The sequence below is a fragment of the Gallinula chloropus genome (assembly GCF_964237585.1).
Source record: "Gallinula chloropus genome assembly, chromosome: 1".
In the NCBI taxonomy this organism is placed as follows: domain Eukaryota; kingdom Metazoa; phylum Chordata; class Aves; order Gruiformes; family Rallidae; genus Gallinula; species Gallinula chloropus.
Genome location: NC_140085.1, coordinates 129,276,140 through 129,296,497, shown reverse-complemented (window position 1 = coordinate 129,296,497; position 20,358 = coordinate 129,276,140). Strand labels below are relative to the sequence as shown.

Sequence of the window (20,358 nt, the reverse complement as noted above, 5' to 3'; positions counted from 1 at the left end):
ATTTGTGTCTTTTATTTCCTTGTTTTTTAAGAAAGCATGTAGTCACATGGACTGCATATGCAGCATAAATAACCATGGGGATTCTGAGAAGATGTCATTCTGTGGAATTCCTTAACATGTATTTGTGTTTTCTGCAGCTTCACTTTCATCATCCTTTATTAATTTCTCATGCAAAGTTATGTGCAGTTAAATAGGAGAATCTGTGTTACTGATGTATTAGTGGCTGAAAATAAACAATCCTTTAAATTTGTGAAAAGTAAAGGGAGATTGAACAGCTGATAAACCAAACTCTGCGCATGTCTCAAGAGCAAAGGGGAGGAAAGTCAGATGTCTTCTCTCGCAAGTGTTGGAGAGGGGTGAAAGTAGCTGAAGAGATATCATGCCTCTTAGCTGTGATATGATATATTAAGTTGGTACACAGCACACAATGAAATTGCTTTTTTTCCTATTCCTTCCAGTAGGCTGCTCTTCTCCTTACTAATTAGTCTGTATTCCCCCAAAATTAACTAATTACAATAACTATTTGTCTGAATGCATTTGGTCATTTTGTGTATTTTCAAGTGCTGCTTCAGCTGTGAAATTGTTTGAGAAAATGGAGTATTTCAAATTGTATTTTACACCAAAGGATCTGTCTTACTACTTTGGCACAAGTCCCACTGACTTCTGTGGGAGGTTTGCCAGAGCAGAGCATACATTAGTATTCCTTACGTAAGAAGCAGGCAAGTGAAAATATCTTTAAGTTTTCAGTTTGGTGTGGGTTTGTTGGTGGTTTTGATTTTTTTTTTCTGACACCTTAACAACAGTATTATCAAGGACTGTCTTTGCAGGATGAAAAAGCAGAAGGATTTATCAGTCTACCTGAATTTAAAATTGACAGAGCCAGCGAATGCCGCAAGAAATAGTAAGTGTGCTTAAAAATAATGCAGTGGTGCAGTAGAAAAAGTGGAACAGCGGACAACAGCGTTTTCCCTTAAAACGGTGTCATAATGGACTTTGTTACAGTGATCACTTTGTTGTATCTCAGAATAAGCTCATACAGAACAGGCAAAATCAGTGTGGTTTCTGTGTGCCATCTTTCCTGAAGAAAGTTTTTTTTTTTAATTTCATCATGAATGACAGTGCTTGCCTAGAGCAAAATGAGTTAAGAGTGAGAAGGCTGCTTGATTGCTTCTGTCCCTTTATTTTCCTAGCTTTCATTTCTTCTTTTGTTTCCTTTCTGTTTGGTGGGGGGCAGGGGGAGTGCTCGTTGGGGTTGGAGGCAGTGTCTGTGATACCTTCAAGCTCAGTGAAGAGCTTTAAGATTAATAAAGAGTCCATCCAAATAAGAAAATCCCCATGTTCATGGCCAGGCAACAATCTTCAATCTAACTCCACATTTGTTAGCACCATCTCAAAGTTTGCTGACACAGTATCAGTCCTGAGGCAGAGTAAAAAAAGAGAATGACAGTGATTTGCTGTATTTTTGAGGTTATGACCTAAAGGTCTCAATAACTTTTCCTCTTGCCTACCTGAGTGTGCTGCTGTCCAGATCTGTGCCATTGTGCAAATCCATTTCTTATTTAGATGCAAATTCCAGCCTGTGTAGCGATGTGACAGGTGCACACTCCCACAAAGGTATTTTTAGAGTCGTTATTGCTGAAAACTTTTCCACTTGCCTTCTAATGGCTTTTACTGTTCTTTTAAGTTTATCAAGACTGTGGAATCACTAAAATTTGTACAGAAAAGCAATTGCAGAAGCAATCTGTAGTACATGAAGTTCTAAAGAAGACACTGACCTTGTATCAGTTGGTCTACATATCTCTTCAGGATGAGATCTACTCTTCATGATGGTTTCAAAGGGCAGAAAATTAAAACTGCTTTTTTTTTTTTTTTTTAAAGATACATTAGTTTGGGCTTATTGTCCTGTGTCCTTGGGCTACATTGCCAAAGTGCTTCATTTTTTCTTTTCTGTTGGGGCAGAAGCATAAAGTCAACTCATTTCTGAGAATTGCACCCTACCTTAAACTGTTTATTTTTCTTGATTTGGTATCTGCTGGAGAGTACAACATAAAATATGGCTATTAAAATTCTGTGCTCGGGTGGCAGATAAAGAAAAAAAATCTCTAAGAATCCAGACGACAGATGCTGTAACAATTTTAAGAAGTCAAGTTTTGGGTCTCAGTAACTTGATGATGTCTTTCTAAATTGAGCAGATGTCATCTCATCAAGTACATCTGCTTTCACTTACATAACATTGTGTCATGCTCTAAAGTGTTAGAGGAATTCTTTTTGTCTCAATTTTACATTACCTTCATTAGCAGTAACTTTCCTGAATATCTATTTCATATCCCTGGTTTTTTAAAACCTATTTTGATGTATTTACATGTATGTACACACTCAGACATATATATGGAAATTTGCAAGCATGATGCACATGAAGAACATATTACCATCTTTCTGAGCCATATGGATTAGAGAGCTGAGAATTATTACATTATATCTATTATTATGTATATAAAATCCATTGTGTCTAAGAGAAATTACGAAGATGATCGTCACATATCACATTTTCAGTTTTCCTTATCTTCTCTGGGACTATTACACGGGTTTTTTTCTTTTTTTAAAAGGCTTTCAGGCTGTTCTCAAAAATTATTCTCCTGTACTGTAAATTATTAATTACTTTCAGATGCATTTTCTGGATCTTCAAGTACCTCACGACAAATCTTTATCCAGCACAGTTAAAAAATTCTTTCTAGTAATTTATTTCACATTATGTATGAAATGCAGTAATTCTCTCAGCCCAGTCATGTTGATTACTTTAGTGGAAAGAAAAGATGAGATGTAATTGCCCGTTGCTTAGAATGACCTCAAGAACACGGTGTTGATTTATAACAGCTTTTCAGAAGTCAATCAGTGCATCACATTTTTCTGTTTGAAACGCAGTCATTAGCGTTGAAGGTAATATCAAGGTCACTGGGATGTGAGAAATCACCAGGAGTGAGAGTTTTTCTGTTTTATCAAGTAAATTGCTCAGAAAAAATTGAGACCTATAGGTATATCAGCAAAATTACCTGATATGTAAAATGATATCCTTAACTGGTTAACTTTACCCAAATATAGTGCATCACAGGTGACTGTTGAACAATATTTATGCATACATGAATCAAGCATTATTTAGGAAGGGTGAGTGGAAAAGCACTTTACATGGTGAAATCTGGCACAATCTTAAAAGTTGTATGGTTCCATAATATTTGGAGGCATCCAACAACTCAGGAAATCTGAACTCATCTCATTCCTTGGTGACCACACTATCTCGCATTTTAAAAGTAAAGATTTGTGCCATTACGTTTTTTATAATTATGTTTTTCCTCTACAGTGCATTCAAAGCCTGCCATCCTAAGATCAAAAGTTTTTATTTTGCTGCTGAACATCTAGATGATATGAACAGGTAAGGAAATCTAGAAATAATCAAGGAAACATTCCTTAAATGTGATACTTCTCGAAAATAGCTGGCAGAGTGATAATAGATTACGTATTAATCTAAGAAGTTAAGCTTAATAGGTGAGAAAAGTGCAGAGTAGTATCGTTTCTGAGTGGCAGTATATGCAAAATACTCAATTCATGAAAAAGTTACTTTTTTTTTGAAACAAAGGTTTGAATATTTTTAGAAACAAGACTCCCTCTGCCTAAAAAGAAAGAAATACAGTACATGAAACCACATCCAAACACAATTTCAGAATTCCTGGTTTCTGCTTTTGGCAGTGCAGCACCTGCAACTGTGCAATAGCTCCAACTCTGCTTCCTAACTTACTCCCAAAGACATCTGATGCTTGCTTTGGGGATGCTTCTGTTTCTGACCTTGGAGGTAATGAGAACTTGGAGAAAGATTTAAAGCAGTTACTGATTTTTCTTCTGCCAGTCTTGAAGAAGGAGGTAGAGATTACAAGGAATGAATTTTGTAGATGATCTCTCCTGATAGGAATTTAGCCTACATGTTGAAGGAAAATTTTGGTTGTATTGAATTCAGTGGAGGAAATTTCTTTCAGCAACTCAGAAAGAACAAGGGCTTAAGTCTCAGTTCTTTGGGTACTGAGCTTTGCTATCTCTATTTTAGGCCACCTTTGCAATTTTGGTTGGGTTTTATTTTCTTCCCCAGAAAAATGGTTGATACTTCAGGACAAAATAAACCCAGTTCCTCCTAATTCATCTTATGTCTATTTAAATGTTTGGAGAGTTATTTAATTTATTTTCACAGCAGAAACTGAAGTTCATTCAGTTCAAAATAAAATGGCATATGGCAGAAGACACAAATGAAAATCTATTAATGCAACCTGAGAATTGTTCTGTCTCAGGTAATGTTTATGGACACTTTTAAAACAGGGCAGACAGGAGATAAAACTCAATCCACAAAACTGTTAGCAAGTGCTATAATCACAGTTTAATCTCCCTTGTGTGTACTAGATTCAACTACCTGACAGAGCACCTTCAAGGTACCTCCAGGTCTTTAATGACAATACCTGCCTGGGAATGTATGGTGATACTATGCTTGCTTTCATTGAGCTGCCTGGAAACATTTTTTTCAGAAGTTCATGCATGATTAAGCCTCACTTCAAAAGTCTCTCCTCAGTTTGAAAACTCCAAGCCTTTATATTTGTTTGTAAAATTTTTGGCTTGCCTTTCCTTGATAATTCTGTCAAGCCAGTCACTCAAAATGCAATTTGCTGCGCAGCAAACAGAATAATGGCATGGTCTATTTGGCATATCTGAACTACAGCAGTAGATAAATCATTTCTGTCAGCAGGTCCTCAGTCAGCATGACAAGGCACCTTGTTTCTAGGGATAAAAATTTATATAACTCTTCAGTGATCAGAAAGCAGCAAAAAATATGCATCAATTCTTTAAAAATCTGTTGCACAGACTAAAATCCAAGAACAAAAATATTTTTAACTCCCCAGCACAAATATTTTTATCATGTTTTAAAATAAATGTGTATTTATTAATTTTGAATGAACTTGACCAAATTTTGATCTGAGTTATACACATGTAAGTTTAAAGCAGCTCTATTAAGGTCTATGGAATTACTTGAAAGTCTTACATCTGAGTTGCCATCAGAGTCTCACCAAATACTTGGTGAACTACTACTAAAAGTAGTTAACTTTCACAAACATTGAATAGACTCAATATATTGGGAAACGAGTTACTGAATAATAATCTTTCCAAAACATAGAAGATAAAATGGTGCCTGTCTAAAAAGCTTTTTGTAGCCTAGCTGAACTCAAACACAGAATTAAGTTATTAATGTAAATTAATAGTTTTGATCAATTTCTGTTCTTTTTTTGGCCAGGTTGCTGACATACAGTTTAATTAGGTATCATGCAGTAATTTCAGTTCTGTTTATGTTTGAAGCAGAAGAAACAAACATAGAAAACTGCTAATACATAGTCTAATTGATAGTTCCAAATTGTTCAATTCCTTCATCCCTTGTACACAGTGATTTAGTTGGGGGGGGGGTGTTTTTTACAGTGTATGCAGGTTCTGAAGGTTTTGTTTGTGTCTACTCACATAAAAATAGTATTTTAATATCATGTACCTCTGTCACTATTCAAACTTTCGTACTACTTTTATGACTGTGCCATACCATTATGCGTAAGGAGTCTGGAGAACTATGATGACTGAACTTTATTGTTGTGGCACCTGAAGTTCCTTTCATCTGCATGGTTGCACCTGCAAAAGTGTTCTTTCTACCCAAATAACATTCATAAGCTGGGTGAGAAGGAAGACAAAATATCCTTTATTGTTGCAAAGTACTGTTTTGGTAGAGTAAGCGTATAGTCATAGAAAGGCAGTTGATACATTTCTACTTGATGATACTATATGTAATTTTATTTTGATTTTCCATCGTAACTATGCCTGCTGCTTTATGGACTATTTGTTCTGTACTTAAAACTCCTGATCGTCAACTCAGAGGCGAATGAATCCTTTTGTGGCTGGCTGCTTTCAATACTTACAGTACTCTTATTCTTCCTTTTTATTCTAAACTGTCAGTTTATCAAGATGACACATATGACTACCAAAATGATCTCTTCTAGGCAAGGAAATCAAGTCAGTAACTTCATGTGGAATATTTGTTGGAGGACTTCCTTGACCTGTTGTAACTGAGCTATCCTCTTTTTTTGTGGCACCAAGTTTTGACATTTGTAAGAGTTTTCTTCCTTAGTCTAGCTCTATGATCAGGAGGGAAGATGACAAGTCTGCTTGTAGTGTTAGCGCATGAGATACTGCTTCTGAAAGATTTCAGTGAAGGCGGCCTCTAAAAATTCTCTCACTTCATCTGTAGGCCTCTTCCTTCCAGTTAAACTGCAGTTGGACACTGTAAGGTATTCAAATTCCCATTTAGCAAGTTCATCCCATGTCCCTGAATTTTATGATTAAGGATGATTTGACACCCTGCTTTGACTAAAAGCATTACATCTACCTGGAGTGTGAGATGAGATGAGATGGCAGAATGTTTCCTTCTGTTCTGTGAAAGTGTGTTACCATGCATTCCTCCTTACAGAAGTTACAGGTTTCCAGAAAGATTGGGGATTTGTTAATACTGTGTCATGAAATTGTTTTAATTAAATCCTGACTAGAAATGTATATGCTATTCTGAAAAAGGAAAAAAAAAAAAAGGCAGGAAAAGCTGGGTGAGTCCTGCAAGTACCAGTGCTAGTGTATTTATTGTCATACCTAGTTCTCACAAGAAAATTAAAGCTGCATTTGCAGCCAGGAAGGAATATTTCTCTCAGCCTCTTGCCCTCTAAAAGTTACAGTGGCTACCAGGACACAGCACACCACAGGGGAGAATGATTTAAATCTTCCCGTGTCTTAGGGCTTTGTGTCTTTCAATATTCATAGAAAGGAATATTTGGATAGCTGCATGTTTGGGAATCTGCCCCCAGTGCATTGTAAAGCAGGCACATCTTACTCCTCTTCCATTCTGTCAGACATCTTTATGTTTCCCTGTGATACAAGCCCAGTGCAATGGATTTCTCATATGGTTATAACTTCAATAATCCATAACTCTAGCCACGCTTTATTAAAGCAACACTAATTCCCTAACCATACCCGTTCTAACTGTGTCTGAAGAAGCTTCAGCAGCCATGTATCAGAAAATATGCAGAAGAATTATTTTAGTCTCTAAAGTAGCAAATCTCTCAAAAGCCACATTGGGTAATGGTTTGCAGCCACATTAGAACCTCCTCATTCACCTCCCAGGCATTGCAGTTGATAGTCCAAACCACAACACTGATCCTGATGTGTGGAAAATCATTAAATGTGAAGTCAGTCTGCTGTCACTCTCCCAGACTGATACACAGTCTTATTAGATTATACTTCTCAGGAAATAGCATTTTGTTGGAAACAATCACCTACCATGGCTGTAAGCAGTATCGATTGACTGTTGATAGTGTTTTTTAATTTAATTGGTTACCTCACTCTCGCACACACTTAACATAAAATTTTACTTCATATTCAGGACAGAGTTAAGTTTTCCAGCAGGAGGACCTTTATAGGTATATCATTTAATACTTCATGGCCATCGGTCCTATCTAGAGGGCTTGAATAGGCATGTGTTCCCTGCTGGCTGCACTGGGGGCTTCCAAGCTGTGAGCTGAATTGGGAATGTGAAATCCAAAATAGGTGAGAGGCCAGCAAAGGGCCACCTCCTCTGTCTGCCTTGCTATTTGGCAGAAGAGGCACTTGTCTTCTTACCCTGCTTTACCCTTCAGGCACAGACAAGTCTGTGGCCTTTGCTGGTCCCTCAGCAGCATGGTGCTGGAGTGCTTTGGGTGAGGTTCTGCCTCAGCACCTCATTTGGGATGGCAGAGCTGTCGAGACAGCTGAAGTTTATTCCCCAAAGAAAGCCTTCTCATATCAGGAATGTAAGCCTAAAAGACAGCGTTGTGGTGGATCACCTTTCTGCTGTGAAGATGTAAAATCATTGTCTGAGACATAATTTGTTGGATTTATGTTCCAGTGTGCCAGTTACTTTTATAAGTGTACTACAAACACAACTAACAATTGTGTTAGTAACAATTACAATTAAAATTTTAAGTCTCTTCTTCAATTTCCCCATTCTTCTGGCAGAAATTCTGGTTGCATGTTTACATGAAGTATTTGGTAATCGCTTCAGGGGTGAATCTCTAGCTTTCTTCCCAATGTACTATGGCTTATGGACCACTGATGTGATTTACTGATCATATATGTGGCCACTGTTGGTGGAAGGTCATTGACAGGAGTCAATTTCAAGGAGAGCAACTGTATTTTATGATCTGATGCCTACTTACCCTGCACTGGAATGTCTTGAAGGCTGGCACCCAGGAGTGATTACAAAGGTGTATCCCTTGCTGAGGCAATACCCTGTCTCATTTCCATGCAAATGAAACCCATCAGGCCCAGATTTCTGGTACGGGGGCTGCACATTCCCAAAGAAAACACGAACCTGAATTCAGTCCTTCTGTATACCCTAGCAGGAAAATGGCAAGCCGGTAGGTCAGCAAGGCAGTCCTGTCAAATCCTGATTATGGGATGACTGGAGCAAGTAATGCCAGGTTTTCCATAGAAGGGACAACCACGGGAGATTGTCATGATGGTTTAAAGCCTTGCTGATGGAGGACCTGATTTAGCGTAAGCGTTTGTGTAATGAATATGCTGCCAGCCCCATGGAGAAAGAGGGCAGGTTGAGGCAGAGCATCATTACAGGCAGCAGAGCGTGTGCTTGGCAACAACAGCCCTGCTAGAAGTGAATAGCAATAGTTTGGGGGCTTTTTTGTATTTTTTTTATTATTATTATTTTTTAATTTTGTGCAGCTCATAGCAGCATTTTTTTGAAGTCTAAGTTGAGGTTAAAGCCTTAGATGTGAATCGCACTGAGGCAACTGGCTTTTCTCCCCCGGCTTCTCTGACACAAACACAAAAGTGAATTCTGATATGCCTCCTTTCCTTTGTACTTGGCACTGTAGGTAAGCTTTAAAACACATAATGGCATAATTAAACGTCACTGTCTGTTTGGGAGGGAACCTGTTCTCTTTATTGCTGGTTTCTGCTCTGTTCCTCTGCTAAGTTGCCAATTGAGGCCTTAAAATATTGCTTAAATCTCTGAAAAGTGGTGTTTATTCTTTAGAAATCAGAACAGCAGGAGTATTGGTGTGATGGCATATCTGTGAGCAGCAGACTTAATAGCTCTTTGATTATCTACAAATCCTTTATTTTACAGATGTTTGACATCATACATGGTTTTCCATTTGAAATAAAATCTTTGCTGTGAAAACAATTTGTTCAACACCAAAATCATAGATCTTTGGAGACTCCCTGAGTAAGAGTATCAAAGTAAAGAACTGTCTAATATGAAAAATAACATTGTCCTGAATTGCCTTCAGATGCTCCTAGCTATCTTTTTGGTAGAAATGCACCTGAAAATTAAGAGGCTGGACTGGTATCACCGCTTCTTTTAATATTATTTCAGATGGCTAAACAGAATTAACATGCTCGCTGCTGGCTATGCAGAAAGAGAGAGGATCAAACAAGAGCAAGGTAACGTGTTGTTGTTTTGCTTCCTTCTGTCAGCTCTTACCACAAGTTCACCTCTTCTTTGTTTCCCTGCTGTGCCTCAGGTTTCATTCTTGTCATATGAAAGCGATTCACATACGGGTATCACTGCTGTTGCTTTAGAGAATTCCTTCCCTCTTGAGGGGTTTTATTAGCTGCTTCAGACTCTGGTCCACAGATGTTGGATTATTGCTGAGCAAGGTAGCTAAAAACAGCAAATGTACTGCCAGTGAGCTCCAGTATGTGGTACCAAGGAGTCTGTGTCCCCTATCAGAAGAAACTTAAGAATCTGCAAATTAAAAAATTTAAATAAAAAAATTAAAATTGCATTTGATGTTTGAATTCACAGGGGGCAGGAATGCATGAAATTGTTCTCAGGAAAAAAAAATCATTCTTCTAAAGACTGTTGACATAATTGAATTTCCCCTAAAGACTTTAATTTTAAGGCCATTTCATTTTTTGTGATTTATACTGCTTTTGCTATATTGAGGTGCATGCTAAAGACCTCTTGCCATTTCGTTTGGAGTTGCAGGTTTACAGCATTTCGCATCTGTTTATTTTTGACATCTAATATTTCGTTGGTTTTAAAAAGTGGCTAATATAAGTCATCACTTTTCTTTAGAAATCCTGTTTGCAGGCAGGAAAAAAGTCAATTGTGTTGGGGACGTTGTTTCCTAGGGTTGCCAATGACATGGATCCATCGAAGTGTTCTCTAAGGATGCATCTAGCAGCCGGCACCAGAAAATTGCAGTGGTTGTGATGATCCAGAGCTTATCCTGATGCCTGTCTGCTTGCTGCCCACTGAGTCAAAAACCCTTTTTTTAATTCAGTAGTGCTGCAGCCTCCATCAATAAGGTTCTGTCTTTTGGCCCAAAATACTTAGAGCTGCAGCAGCAATATATTTAATGTAGTCTTTGCTTTACAAAGACTGTATTTCCAACCATTTTGCAGGGAGGGTTGTGTTCAAAATGCTATCATTAGGCTTCAAAATTTGCCATGAGTTGTCCTCCTTACTCCCCCTCCCAAAAGCCATGGTTCTGTACCAACCTACATGACAGCAGTGTTAGCACTGACCTTCTGGTCTGACACCATGAAGACAAAGATGCACATGGTCTGCCCCTCTGCAGTGTGTTGCTGCGGGGCTGTTTTCCTGGGAGACACGATGCAAAACCTCCTTACCCTGGAGGGAAGCAAAAGGGACTTCAGTGGCCAAGTAGAAACATCAAGGGAGTAAGATAGCCTGTCATGTTATAAGATTACAAGACAACATTAGAAAATTATGTCTGCCTTGATTGATCCCCCACTTGCCTCACCACAGAGCATCCTAGAGGGATCAGCCTGGGGTTGAAGAGCAGTGGTTCACAGCATACTGCAATAATTCAGTGGTAGCAGCATGCGTGGGAAGGATTTGGGGTGTTCTGTCATTCTCACACATAACTAGGTTGTACCTGCTGTTGCCTAGTTTCTCATCATGTCTTCCAGTAAGTGCAGCTGCTCATCCTGGGAGTGTTGCCCACACCCTGTTGTAGGCTGATCTGGTCTTTGGCACATCACGTCATCCATAATACCAGACCCTCTTCATTCACACGCCCCAGGATAGCAGCACCGTGCTTACTGTTCCTCCAGTCAAGTTCTCAGTGCCTCATCAGACTTCAAAATCAGTTTGGGAATCTCTGCTTCCCAGGCAGCACTGCCATAACCGATTTGGAGGGACCTGTATCCCATCTGTCACTGCTCAAAGAGGCTGTGAACAATCTGAGTCTCGGAGTCTTCTAGGAAATCCTCTGTGTTAGCATTCAGAGCCAAATTCAAACTTTTATTGACAGCGGATTGGCACTGGAATTACAAGAACATTTGGGACAGTAAGGGAAAAGGTGTATGAACAGTTATACTAACGCTGTCCGAGTGCACAATTGCAGACATGATAGACCTTTCAAAAGCCAGACAGACATAGAGAAATATTTTTGCTACCAAGCAATCACTAAGTAATAAAATAGCAGATGATCCAGCTCCTAGACATGAGATCATGTGCATTCAGGCCTCCTGTTACCTATTATTAAAATGTCTCCCTACTGAAGGTAATCGGTGAGACCCCACTTACTATGGAAATTACATCCCAGGCACTGATGGAGCTCTTTATTACTGCTCTAGCGCCATTCACTCAGATTGATCTGTCATACACAGGTAGGTAAAACTATATCCTCTTTGTGTTGTTGAGTTGCATTTAGTGTGGGAACTAGTATCACGTTCCCCCCTCATTCCCCCCCCATAAAAACACCGTCCGCACAGTGTTTTTGTGCCTCTAGTGATTATCCTTGGCTCCCAGCACAAGGGCTTTTAAACAGCTCAGTAGTGTCCCTAATTAGCAGAGGCATCAAGCTAGCAAAGTAAAACCTTTCTATCACTCCCAAGCATGTCTGCAATTATAAAAAACCCCTGTGCATCTGGAATCTTCCATATTCACTGACTGTAGCAATTGTCATCTACATTTTTGATTTTACAAAAGGTCTTTTATTTCTGCTCAGTTCAGCCCTTTGCAGCAAAGCTTTACAATATCTCTGAAACAATCCGGCAGCAGTTGTCAAACCTGTTTCAATTAAGAGTTGAATGGTTCTGAATCTAATGCACACAAATATATTTCAAGTGCTTCAGAGATGCACGAATCACCAAATTGTGGGTGTGCTGCTGAATAAAATGTCACATTCTGTACAGAACACTTCTATAAAAATACCATCGACTTTCCATATTAAATGCAACGAGTGATAGCAATACGGCAAGGGACTTCCTTGGATGGAGAAGCTCTGTGCTTTCCAGTCACCTGAAATCAGAGAAAAAAAAAAGACATGCTTAGAGAAATAGAAAATATTTATTCAGCAAGTGGCAGGTCAGCATTCGTTTATGTATAATATATACAGTCTGTGGCTCATTCAGCAAGCTTTCCAGGTATGCCCCGTGCATTGAGCTTGTCCCTCACCGAATTGGGCAAAATCTGCAGAGAGAAATACAGCAACGGCTCGATAGCGCTGTGCGCATCTTAGACCGGCTCGTTTAATGAGTCGGTTGCCAAAAGCAGATCATTTTTTAAAAAGAGAGGGAAGCTATGTTTTGTACATTTCTTCTGGAAACTGACCCCTGTGACTGCAGAATTTTTCTTGGCGAGCTGTGGCTTGCCAGCAGAGCTCCCTGCCTGATGGAAGGTACCCAAAAGCATGATCACATGGCGTTCTATTGTATGTGGATTTGATGGCAAGAGCAACCTTGGATTTTTAGCCAAAATTGGAACCTGCACTGAGGCTGCTAAATTTTACTTTCAGAACAAACAGCTGAGCTCCAAGTCTGCAGAAATCTCACTGAGTGATGCAGTTCTGACAGGTGTCTTAGCACTCGTTGTGCCATTAGGCTTTGCTGTAATAGGAGCTAGCGTGCTTACATGCCAGTACTGTCAGGTGTTTTGAGTTGCTGGAAACAAGTTTTCCTAAAACTAGGAGTGGTATCAAAAACAGTTGTCTCTGATTTAGTCTTTCATTCACCAAAAATTCATTACTTTCAGGTTTCCAGAGATGACATTGTTTGGAAGTGTTTATTTCATAGTCATGAAAACTTTATTTGTGCTACTTTATTATACTGTGTGAAGAGAATCTCTCATCTATAAGCTTGCAGGAAACAAATAAAGAGACCCAGAGTTAAAACAGAGGTGTTACTGCTTGAAAAAAATAAATAGATAAATAAGGCTGTCCCCACCATTGCTACAATCTAAAAATATTAATTTGGGGACAGCTGTTTTAAGATGGTGTCATTTTAAGGTAAGTTTTCGGTTTAAATCTTGAAATAAGATTAGGTACAGTAGATCATTCATCATACAACACAGGAATCATCACGGTAACAAAAAAATCATTAAAGTCAAAATTACATGTTGTGCTAACTTGAATTTTTTGTTTAGATCATTTATGAAGCAACAATCAATCTTTTTCTCCTTGTCAGTTAGAGGGAAAGTAGTAATTCATGCAGTTCATTGAACACCTATCAGGCCAAGTGAAAATTGCCTGTGGTTAGTCTGTGAATAGCCTGAGCTAAAGGGTCCTGTTGTACAGTGATTTACCCAAATACACCAAGGTAGTACAGTCGGATACAAAGGGACAACGGAAATGTTTGCCTAGATCATACAATGTGTAGAAATGTTGAAGATAACCACCTTGAGTGGAGTTGGCTTTTAAGTAGTTTTTATTTTGTAAGGAATATTACGGTCTGGTGTCCATGGGGTTACATTCTGTTCTGCTTCAAAAATATTTGCAACAGAATAAATACAAATTCCCATGTGGTATATTCTACCATGTGTTTTCCCCCTTTGACTGAGCTACCAAACATGAAATGTGCTTGGGCAAGACTTGATTTTTTGACAAAAGTGAAACCTCATATCCCGTTAAATTTAGCCCTCAAGCTCTGTATGCATTTTATTTTCTCATCCATCTCTTGAAACTCTCTGCTTAAATGTCATTGTCCTGTTTTTCCTTACCATATCACCTTTGTGTTCTTGCATGGGTAAGAGTGCAGCAGCTGTTTTATGAAGCAGATAGATGATATAAAGTTTCGCTGTCTTACTTAAATGCAGCTGTTTGTTATTAGAAAGAAATAAAAAAAAGACTTGGATAACTGGTAGCATACACCGGAGAAAATGGGTAGGAAAACAATACTGGTTAGTCATGTGCAATAGCCACTGCTTGTTTGACTTGCCAGTTGGTGTTAATTATGTTTGTTAATGTTATTTGCAGTCAACAAGACTTTTGCAAGTTACATTTTTAACCTTTTCTAAAATTAAAGTAAACGACTTGCAGTATTTTCAGGTCAATACATGTGCAACCATAATTATTTTGAGGGCTGTATAAATATTTGAAAAGCTGATACTTGTGTTCAGACTGTTCTGTACAGAGTCTGTATTTTATATGTAAGGGGTGTACAAGAGGTCAGTCTGTGGCTTTTTCACAGGTTGTTGTTTAGTATCTCTGCAGTGGGGCATTAGATTTAGTATACCCCATAATGTTTTGAATTTTCCCTCTTTAGATTAAAGAAACTCCAAATCACAGCAGCTTACGTTTACAGAGTCAGCACTGCCCGGTGCTTAACTCACAGTAATACTGGGGATAGAGTTTCTGGCTGCTTTTGGCAAAGTGAATGTCTGAGTATCAAAACACGTTTGTAGTTTTTCATCTGATCTGTATGTAACTTCCAGATTACTGGAGTGAGAGTGATAAAGAGGAAGCTGACACTCCATCGACACCCAAACAAGACAGCCCACCACCCCCCTACGACACATACCCACGGCCTCCTTCGGTAAGTCACCTACAACCATCTACAGGAATGACTACATAAAGTAGTCATTTGTTAAGTGTACTGGTGGCATTTGTTAAGTAACACACATTGGTAACTTCACCAGCCATCACTGCTGTCTCCACTGGTGCGTAGAGAACACGGATTTATAATCCCAATCGCTGTACAAAATGGATTAAGTTCTTTGTTCGTGATGGACCCCTACGCATCCATGCAATCCCTCACTGCCCCCTTATCATCTCTGATGAAATGTTGTTACCTCAGTAACCCCCCTCTACTGTGCCCTGGTCAGGCCCCACCTGGAGTATTGTGTCCAGTTACGGGCTCACTGGTGTAAAAAAGACAGAGATCTCCTGGAGAGAGTCCAGAGGAGGGCTACAAAGATGATTAAGGGCCTGGAGCATCTCCCCTACGAGGAAAGGCTGAATGAGCTGGGACTTTTCAGCCTAGAGAAAAGAAGACTAAGGGGGGACTCCTTGTGACCTCCATGGTGCTATATTCTGCAAAGTTTTCTGCAAATAATTGTGTTGGCTTATTTTATAGACTAAGAGACATCATAAGAATACTTATTATGACGGATCATCTGTATTTGGCCCACAGGAGTAACACAAGTAGTAGATGTGTGCATGCCTTAAAGTTAGGATCAGCTAGGTTTGTGCCTTGTTAAGAAAAAATTTAAATGTTAGGAAAAAATGTTTTACTGAAAGACTTCTCAGGGCCTGGAACAGGCTGCCCAGGGAGGTGGTTGAGTCACTTTCCCTGAACGTGTTTGAAAAAAGGGTAGATGAGGTAGGGTTTATAGGGATATGGTTTAGCATAGGACAGGAACAGTTGGACTTGACGATCTTAGAGGTCTTTTTCCAACCTTGTGGTTCTGTGATTCTTGACTGCCAAACTAGATGCCACCAGTGACGATGAAAAGTACATGATCTTTACTAGAAGTAGGGTCTCCTACACCCATCTGAAGATTGCCTTTTTGCTGATATTGCAGATGAGCTGCGCAAGCCCTTACGTGGAGCCAAAACACAGCCGACTCTCGTCCACGGAGACCTCCCAGTCGCAGTCGTCGCACGAGGAGTTTCGCCCGGAGGCGGCGGGGAGCGCCACCGACTCGCCGGTGCGCAAGACGGCGAGCCAGCGGCGCTCCTGGCAGGACCTCATAGAGACACCGCTGACCAGCTCAGGACTCCACTACCTGCAGACGCTGCCGCTGGAGGACTCGGTGTTCTCCGAGGCGGCTGTGGTCTCCCCCGAGCACCGGCGGCAGTCGACCTTGCCCACCCAGAAGTGCCACCTGCAAGACCACTACGGCCCCTTCCCCCTCGTGGAGGGTGAGCGGATGCAAGTGCTGAATGGGAATGGGGGAAAGCCCCGAAGTTTCACGCTGCCTCGGGATAGCGGCTTCAACCACTGCTGCCAGAGCCTTTCTGTTGGTGCCGCCGATCACCACGAAGAAGCTCAGCAGAAGGAGGTGGAGGAGGAGGAGGAGGAAGAGGAAGGCAAAGCTGCAGAAGAAAACCAGGAAGATAAAAGTAAGTATGGGACATTTCTGTGGCTTTTCAAGAGTCCTGTTTGTGTAACGTAGCAGTTGTTGTTCCTTTTTCCTATCAAAAAACCCCAACAGCCTTTCAACATCCCCCATGTTTTGCCAGGTCCTCTTTGTTGCACACCCCTCTTTGATCTGCCTGCTGTATAAGGCTTAATAATTGGAGTGCTGCATGACCTCTCATGATCACCAGACACTTCCCCATAGGCTGGTCACCAAGCACCTCCTACTAGTAATTCTTAGTTATAAATGGATTTTGTTTCCATGCTTTTATTCGCACTTCCACTTGCACAGCATCCTGCCCCCACTGACACGTATACGCCTCAGGAAGATTTCCAGCCAACCCCATCTGGGCTGTAAAAAAGCACACAGTGATCCTGGAACACAGGGTCAGGCTGTGATTGTGCAGTGTCCAGGCATGCACATCACGAGACAGCCCAGAAGCTGTAAGAAGTGGAAGAAGAGAGTGTGCTTTCCCCAGTTCCTTACCTTGTGATTTGTAGGGAGAGGAGTTAAAAAAACATTTCAAACAAATAAAAAGAAATCAAAGAGAACAGCGATTGTGACCTCTTACTTGGCACATTAACTCCACAGATATTAGTGCTACTTGTCAAAAATAATCCCAATAAGCAGGGATTGGAGAAGGTTCCTGCTCCTCTTGAACATGTAAACATATTTCTGTGTTGTTTTGTGCTCTGTCCTTCACTGTCATTAATGGAGCTTCTTGGCTTGCGTTGCTAGCAAAGTTTGAGTTCACACCCAAGTTATAGGATCAGTCAACAAAGCCTGCATCCATGAACTGTGGTGTTATGCTGCGATGAAGTTACCTCCAGTAGTAAGGGAAGCAGGATGACCCCCAAAGCTCTCAAAGGGTCTGTGCTATCTTTGAAGGGTTCCTTCAAATTCGGTTTTTTCACTGCAGTGAAGGAGTGAAAAAATGCCAAAGAGATAGGAAAGGGCAATGAAAGCTTTGGATAATTAACTGCCTACCTAAGTTAATTCATTAAGGTTAGCACCTTTTTTGAGCATTAAAATTCATGTGGATGTTGATTAATCTAGTTGGGAGACATCAACAGCTTTCGATTGCCTTTATGCTTTAGTCAGTAGGCTCTAAACATTTCAAATTCTTGCCTTGGAGAAAACAGTGATTTCTTTTGCAGATATTAAATTCGATGCCATTAAAAGCTAAAAAAGGCACGATTTTGGTTGCATTCGTGCATGACACTTTCAAAAAAAAATTCCCCATACATTTATTAGGTAATATTAGACTGTTACTGACTGTGAAATGAAGCTGTCTGATTAACAGGGTTAAATTTCATCAACCATGCAGAATATTTTATCCTATTTTTAGCCTGCAATTTTGGTTTTCAAAAGGATTTTTACCAATAGCAATAAAAGATATTTTGAGAAAAACTCCTCACAGTCAACAAAAAGGGCTGAGGAGACTTCTCCCTGGAGTTCCTGTGCTGTTTGGGCTTTACTCAGAGATACTGTGCAGGGCCTAAGTCGTTAGGTGCTTTAAATCTCAATTTTAAGTCTTTTGGGTTGCTGGATGTAGCATTTAATAACACACGATACTAAGAAAGGGCTAGTGTTTGATTTAATGGGCCAGAACTTGGGCTCTTCGCCATCTTTCTATACCGATTTCCAAAAAGGGAGAAAAATGTTTAATTTTTGAGATGGTCTCCCCTGTATACGCATACTTTTAGTTTGAGTGAGGAGGTTTTCTTGGTTGAAGTGTTAACAGGAGATTGTTTTGGAGACATTAATGACCAGCTCGACAAGTAAAGTGCTCGTGGTGAATTATTGACCATGAAATTATAAAACCAGAAAGAAAATACTGTTTAGTCTGTTGAAGAGTTTAAGTGTTGAATTGCTTGTTGCTATGGCTGCAATGTTCTGTTTGCAATGCTGGCTTTTTCCAGTGCCCTTACCAGTAAAAGGCAGGAGGGATTTTGTGCAAGTGGTGTTTTTAATTGCAAAATCCCTGTTTCTGAGCTGAGAGACTTGCTCATAGTCATTGCTAAGTCATTGCTAATAGGATGGGTGCCCTTGTGCGTGCTACGTCATTGCCTCCCACACCTCCATTGCTCGGGTAAAAGTGAAACGTTGCAACTGGCTGGAGAAGGGGAATCCTCTCCCTTTTAAAAATGTTTTAACCTTGCCTCAAACCTTACCTGACATGGTACCAGATGAACCTTTTAAATGTATTTATTTGCCTTACACATTCGTGGTCCTGACGTAGTTCTGAGCTCTTGGACAATTGTACGTGTTCCTGTGTGTACCTGTGTGTTTTAAAGCTTAATCATTCCAATTGCTCTCTGTGTGGGACAAGGAATGCAGCTCCTTTGCAGTTGTTGCTGTACAAGTCAAATGTCATTGCCGAGAGTTTGTTTTCTCAGCTTTTTTGTTTTTACATCCCCACTTCTAAAACCTCACGAGTTTAAACCAAACCGTAAAATGCAGTCCTGTTTCTTCCAGCTTCTTTTGCAGAACTGTTTTCAAATAACCACACCACAAATTAGGAGCTCCATGCTTTTGTCAGATGCTGAACGCAGCCGCTACGGTTTAACATAGCCCTGTTGGCTTTCTACTAAAGCTACGCAGATTTGCAACAACTGAGAATCTGCTCTCTGTTAATTGCTGCTTTATGCCTTAAATAGCTATTGTATGTCAGCTCTGCCATAATGCCTCGATACCTCATGGTGAACTGAAAATACAGGTTGCCTTTTCTGATGTTCATCCGCTAGGATCTGACCTCGTTGTGTGTTCAGTCGCTTCTTTTTGTCTTGTTATATCACACTAGCATCGCGCTGCTAATCTCCAGTGGATGGTTTTGTTTCCCTAATTAAAAAAAATGACTTGTGTGTATATCGTGTAGATGTTCCATATTGACACCGTCCCGTAATGGTCGCTTGCTTTGTGATCGAAGCGGATTCTCCTGTGGGATATTTGTGTTTGTCCATGTGTTTGCTCCTGAGGCTGAGACAAAGGCAAACGTGCAGGCCTGTGTCGCCAAACACCCCTCCTGCCGTGTTGTTCAGAGGCATCGCACGCACAGAGAGCGGGCCAATGGTTGTGGCGCAGTGCGTTGCGTGTCTGTGATGCAGTTGTGAAGGACAGGTCGGGACATTTCAGGTTTGCCCTCTGCTAGTGGGAGGTAATAGGAGGAGACAGCTGTACACCATAGCACTATCACCCCCATCCCCTCCAGCTCACTGCTGGCTGGGCTCTCTGTTTCAACAAATTTCACCAGGTAACGCCAAAGAACATTTCCAGGACCTTCCTGGGAGGCTGTGTCTGGGTTTTGTCCCAGGAAAACTTGCTTCATTTTTTCCTTTACTTTTCGAAAGCATTTTTGGTGATGGTTCCTTCATTTTCAAAGACTTCTTTGGTTTATTGGAAAGTTACAGGAATGACTAAGGGCTCAGCGTTTAAGAGAAGCAGATAACTGGCTCTCTACAGAGTGTAACTGGCTGTAGATCCCACTGCCCCAGCCGCAGAAAAACCTGCACATTTTTTCCATACTCCCTGACAAAGCCTTTGGAGAGAAGTAGCATCCACGGGAGTCTCTGGTGCTGTCACCTGGTAGGACACTGCTGTGCAGGGAGCTCTGCTGCTGGCTCCATGTGCCATGGGAGTCATATTGACACACCTTCCAGGGCCCTCACACCTGGGTGCAGGGGAGATTTCCACAGCAATATGGACAGAAGAGCGTTGCTGTCTCTGAGTTTGAAAAGGAGCAGGAAGAAATCACGTAGACTGTCTTACCACTGTTCAACCCCTTTTCCTTCTGCATCATTCCTAATCTATTTGTTCTCTTGCTTCTACATGTTTTCTGTCCTTTTCCTGCACTCTAAGTACTGTGATTCCTGCTGACATGTGGTTTAGGGTTTTCTTGTTGCTACCTCCTCAGAATT

General features: G+C 40.5%; 1 protein-coding gene across 4 annotated transcripts in view; it reads left to right on the top strand.

Moving 5' to 3' along the window:
- The window catches only part of CNKSR2 (connector enhancer of kinase suppressor of Ras 2), a gene marked incomplete at both ends in the record, with an annotated part of 222,333 nt that overhangs the window by 167,133 nt on the left and 34,842 nt on the right, over positions 1 to 20,358 (top strand). For all 4 annotated transcript variants that reach the window (XM_084274856.1, XM_084274855.1, XM_084274854.1 and 1 more), the window contains 5 exons: positions 828 to 901; positions 3,356 to 3,427; positions 9,485 to 9,552; positions 14,795 to 14,895; positions 15,884 to 16,424. In XM_084274856.1, the coding sequence (XP_084130982.1) occupies positions 828 to 901; positions 3,356 to 3,427; positions 9,485 to 9,552; positions 14,795 to 14,895; positions 15,884 to 16,424 (856 nt within the window). The remainder of the gene's footprint in view (positions 1 to 827; positions 902 to 3,355; positions 3,428 to 9,484; positions 9,553 to 14,794; positions 14,896 to 15,883; positions 16,425 to 20,358) is intronic.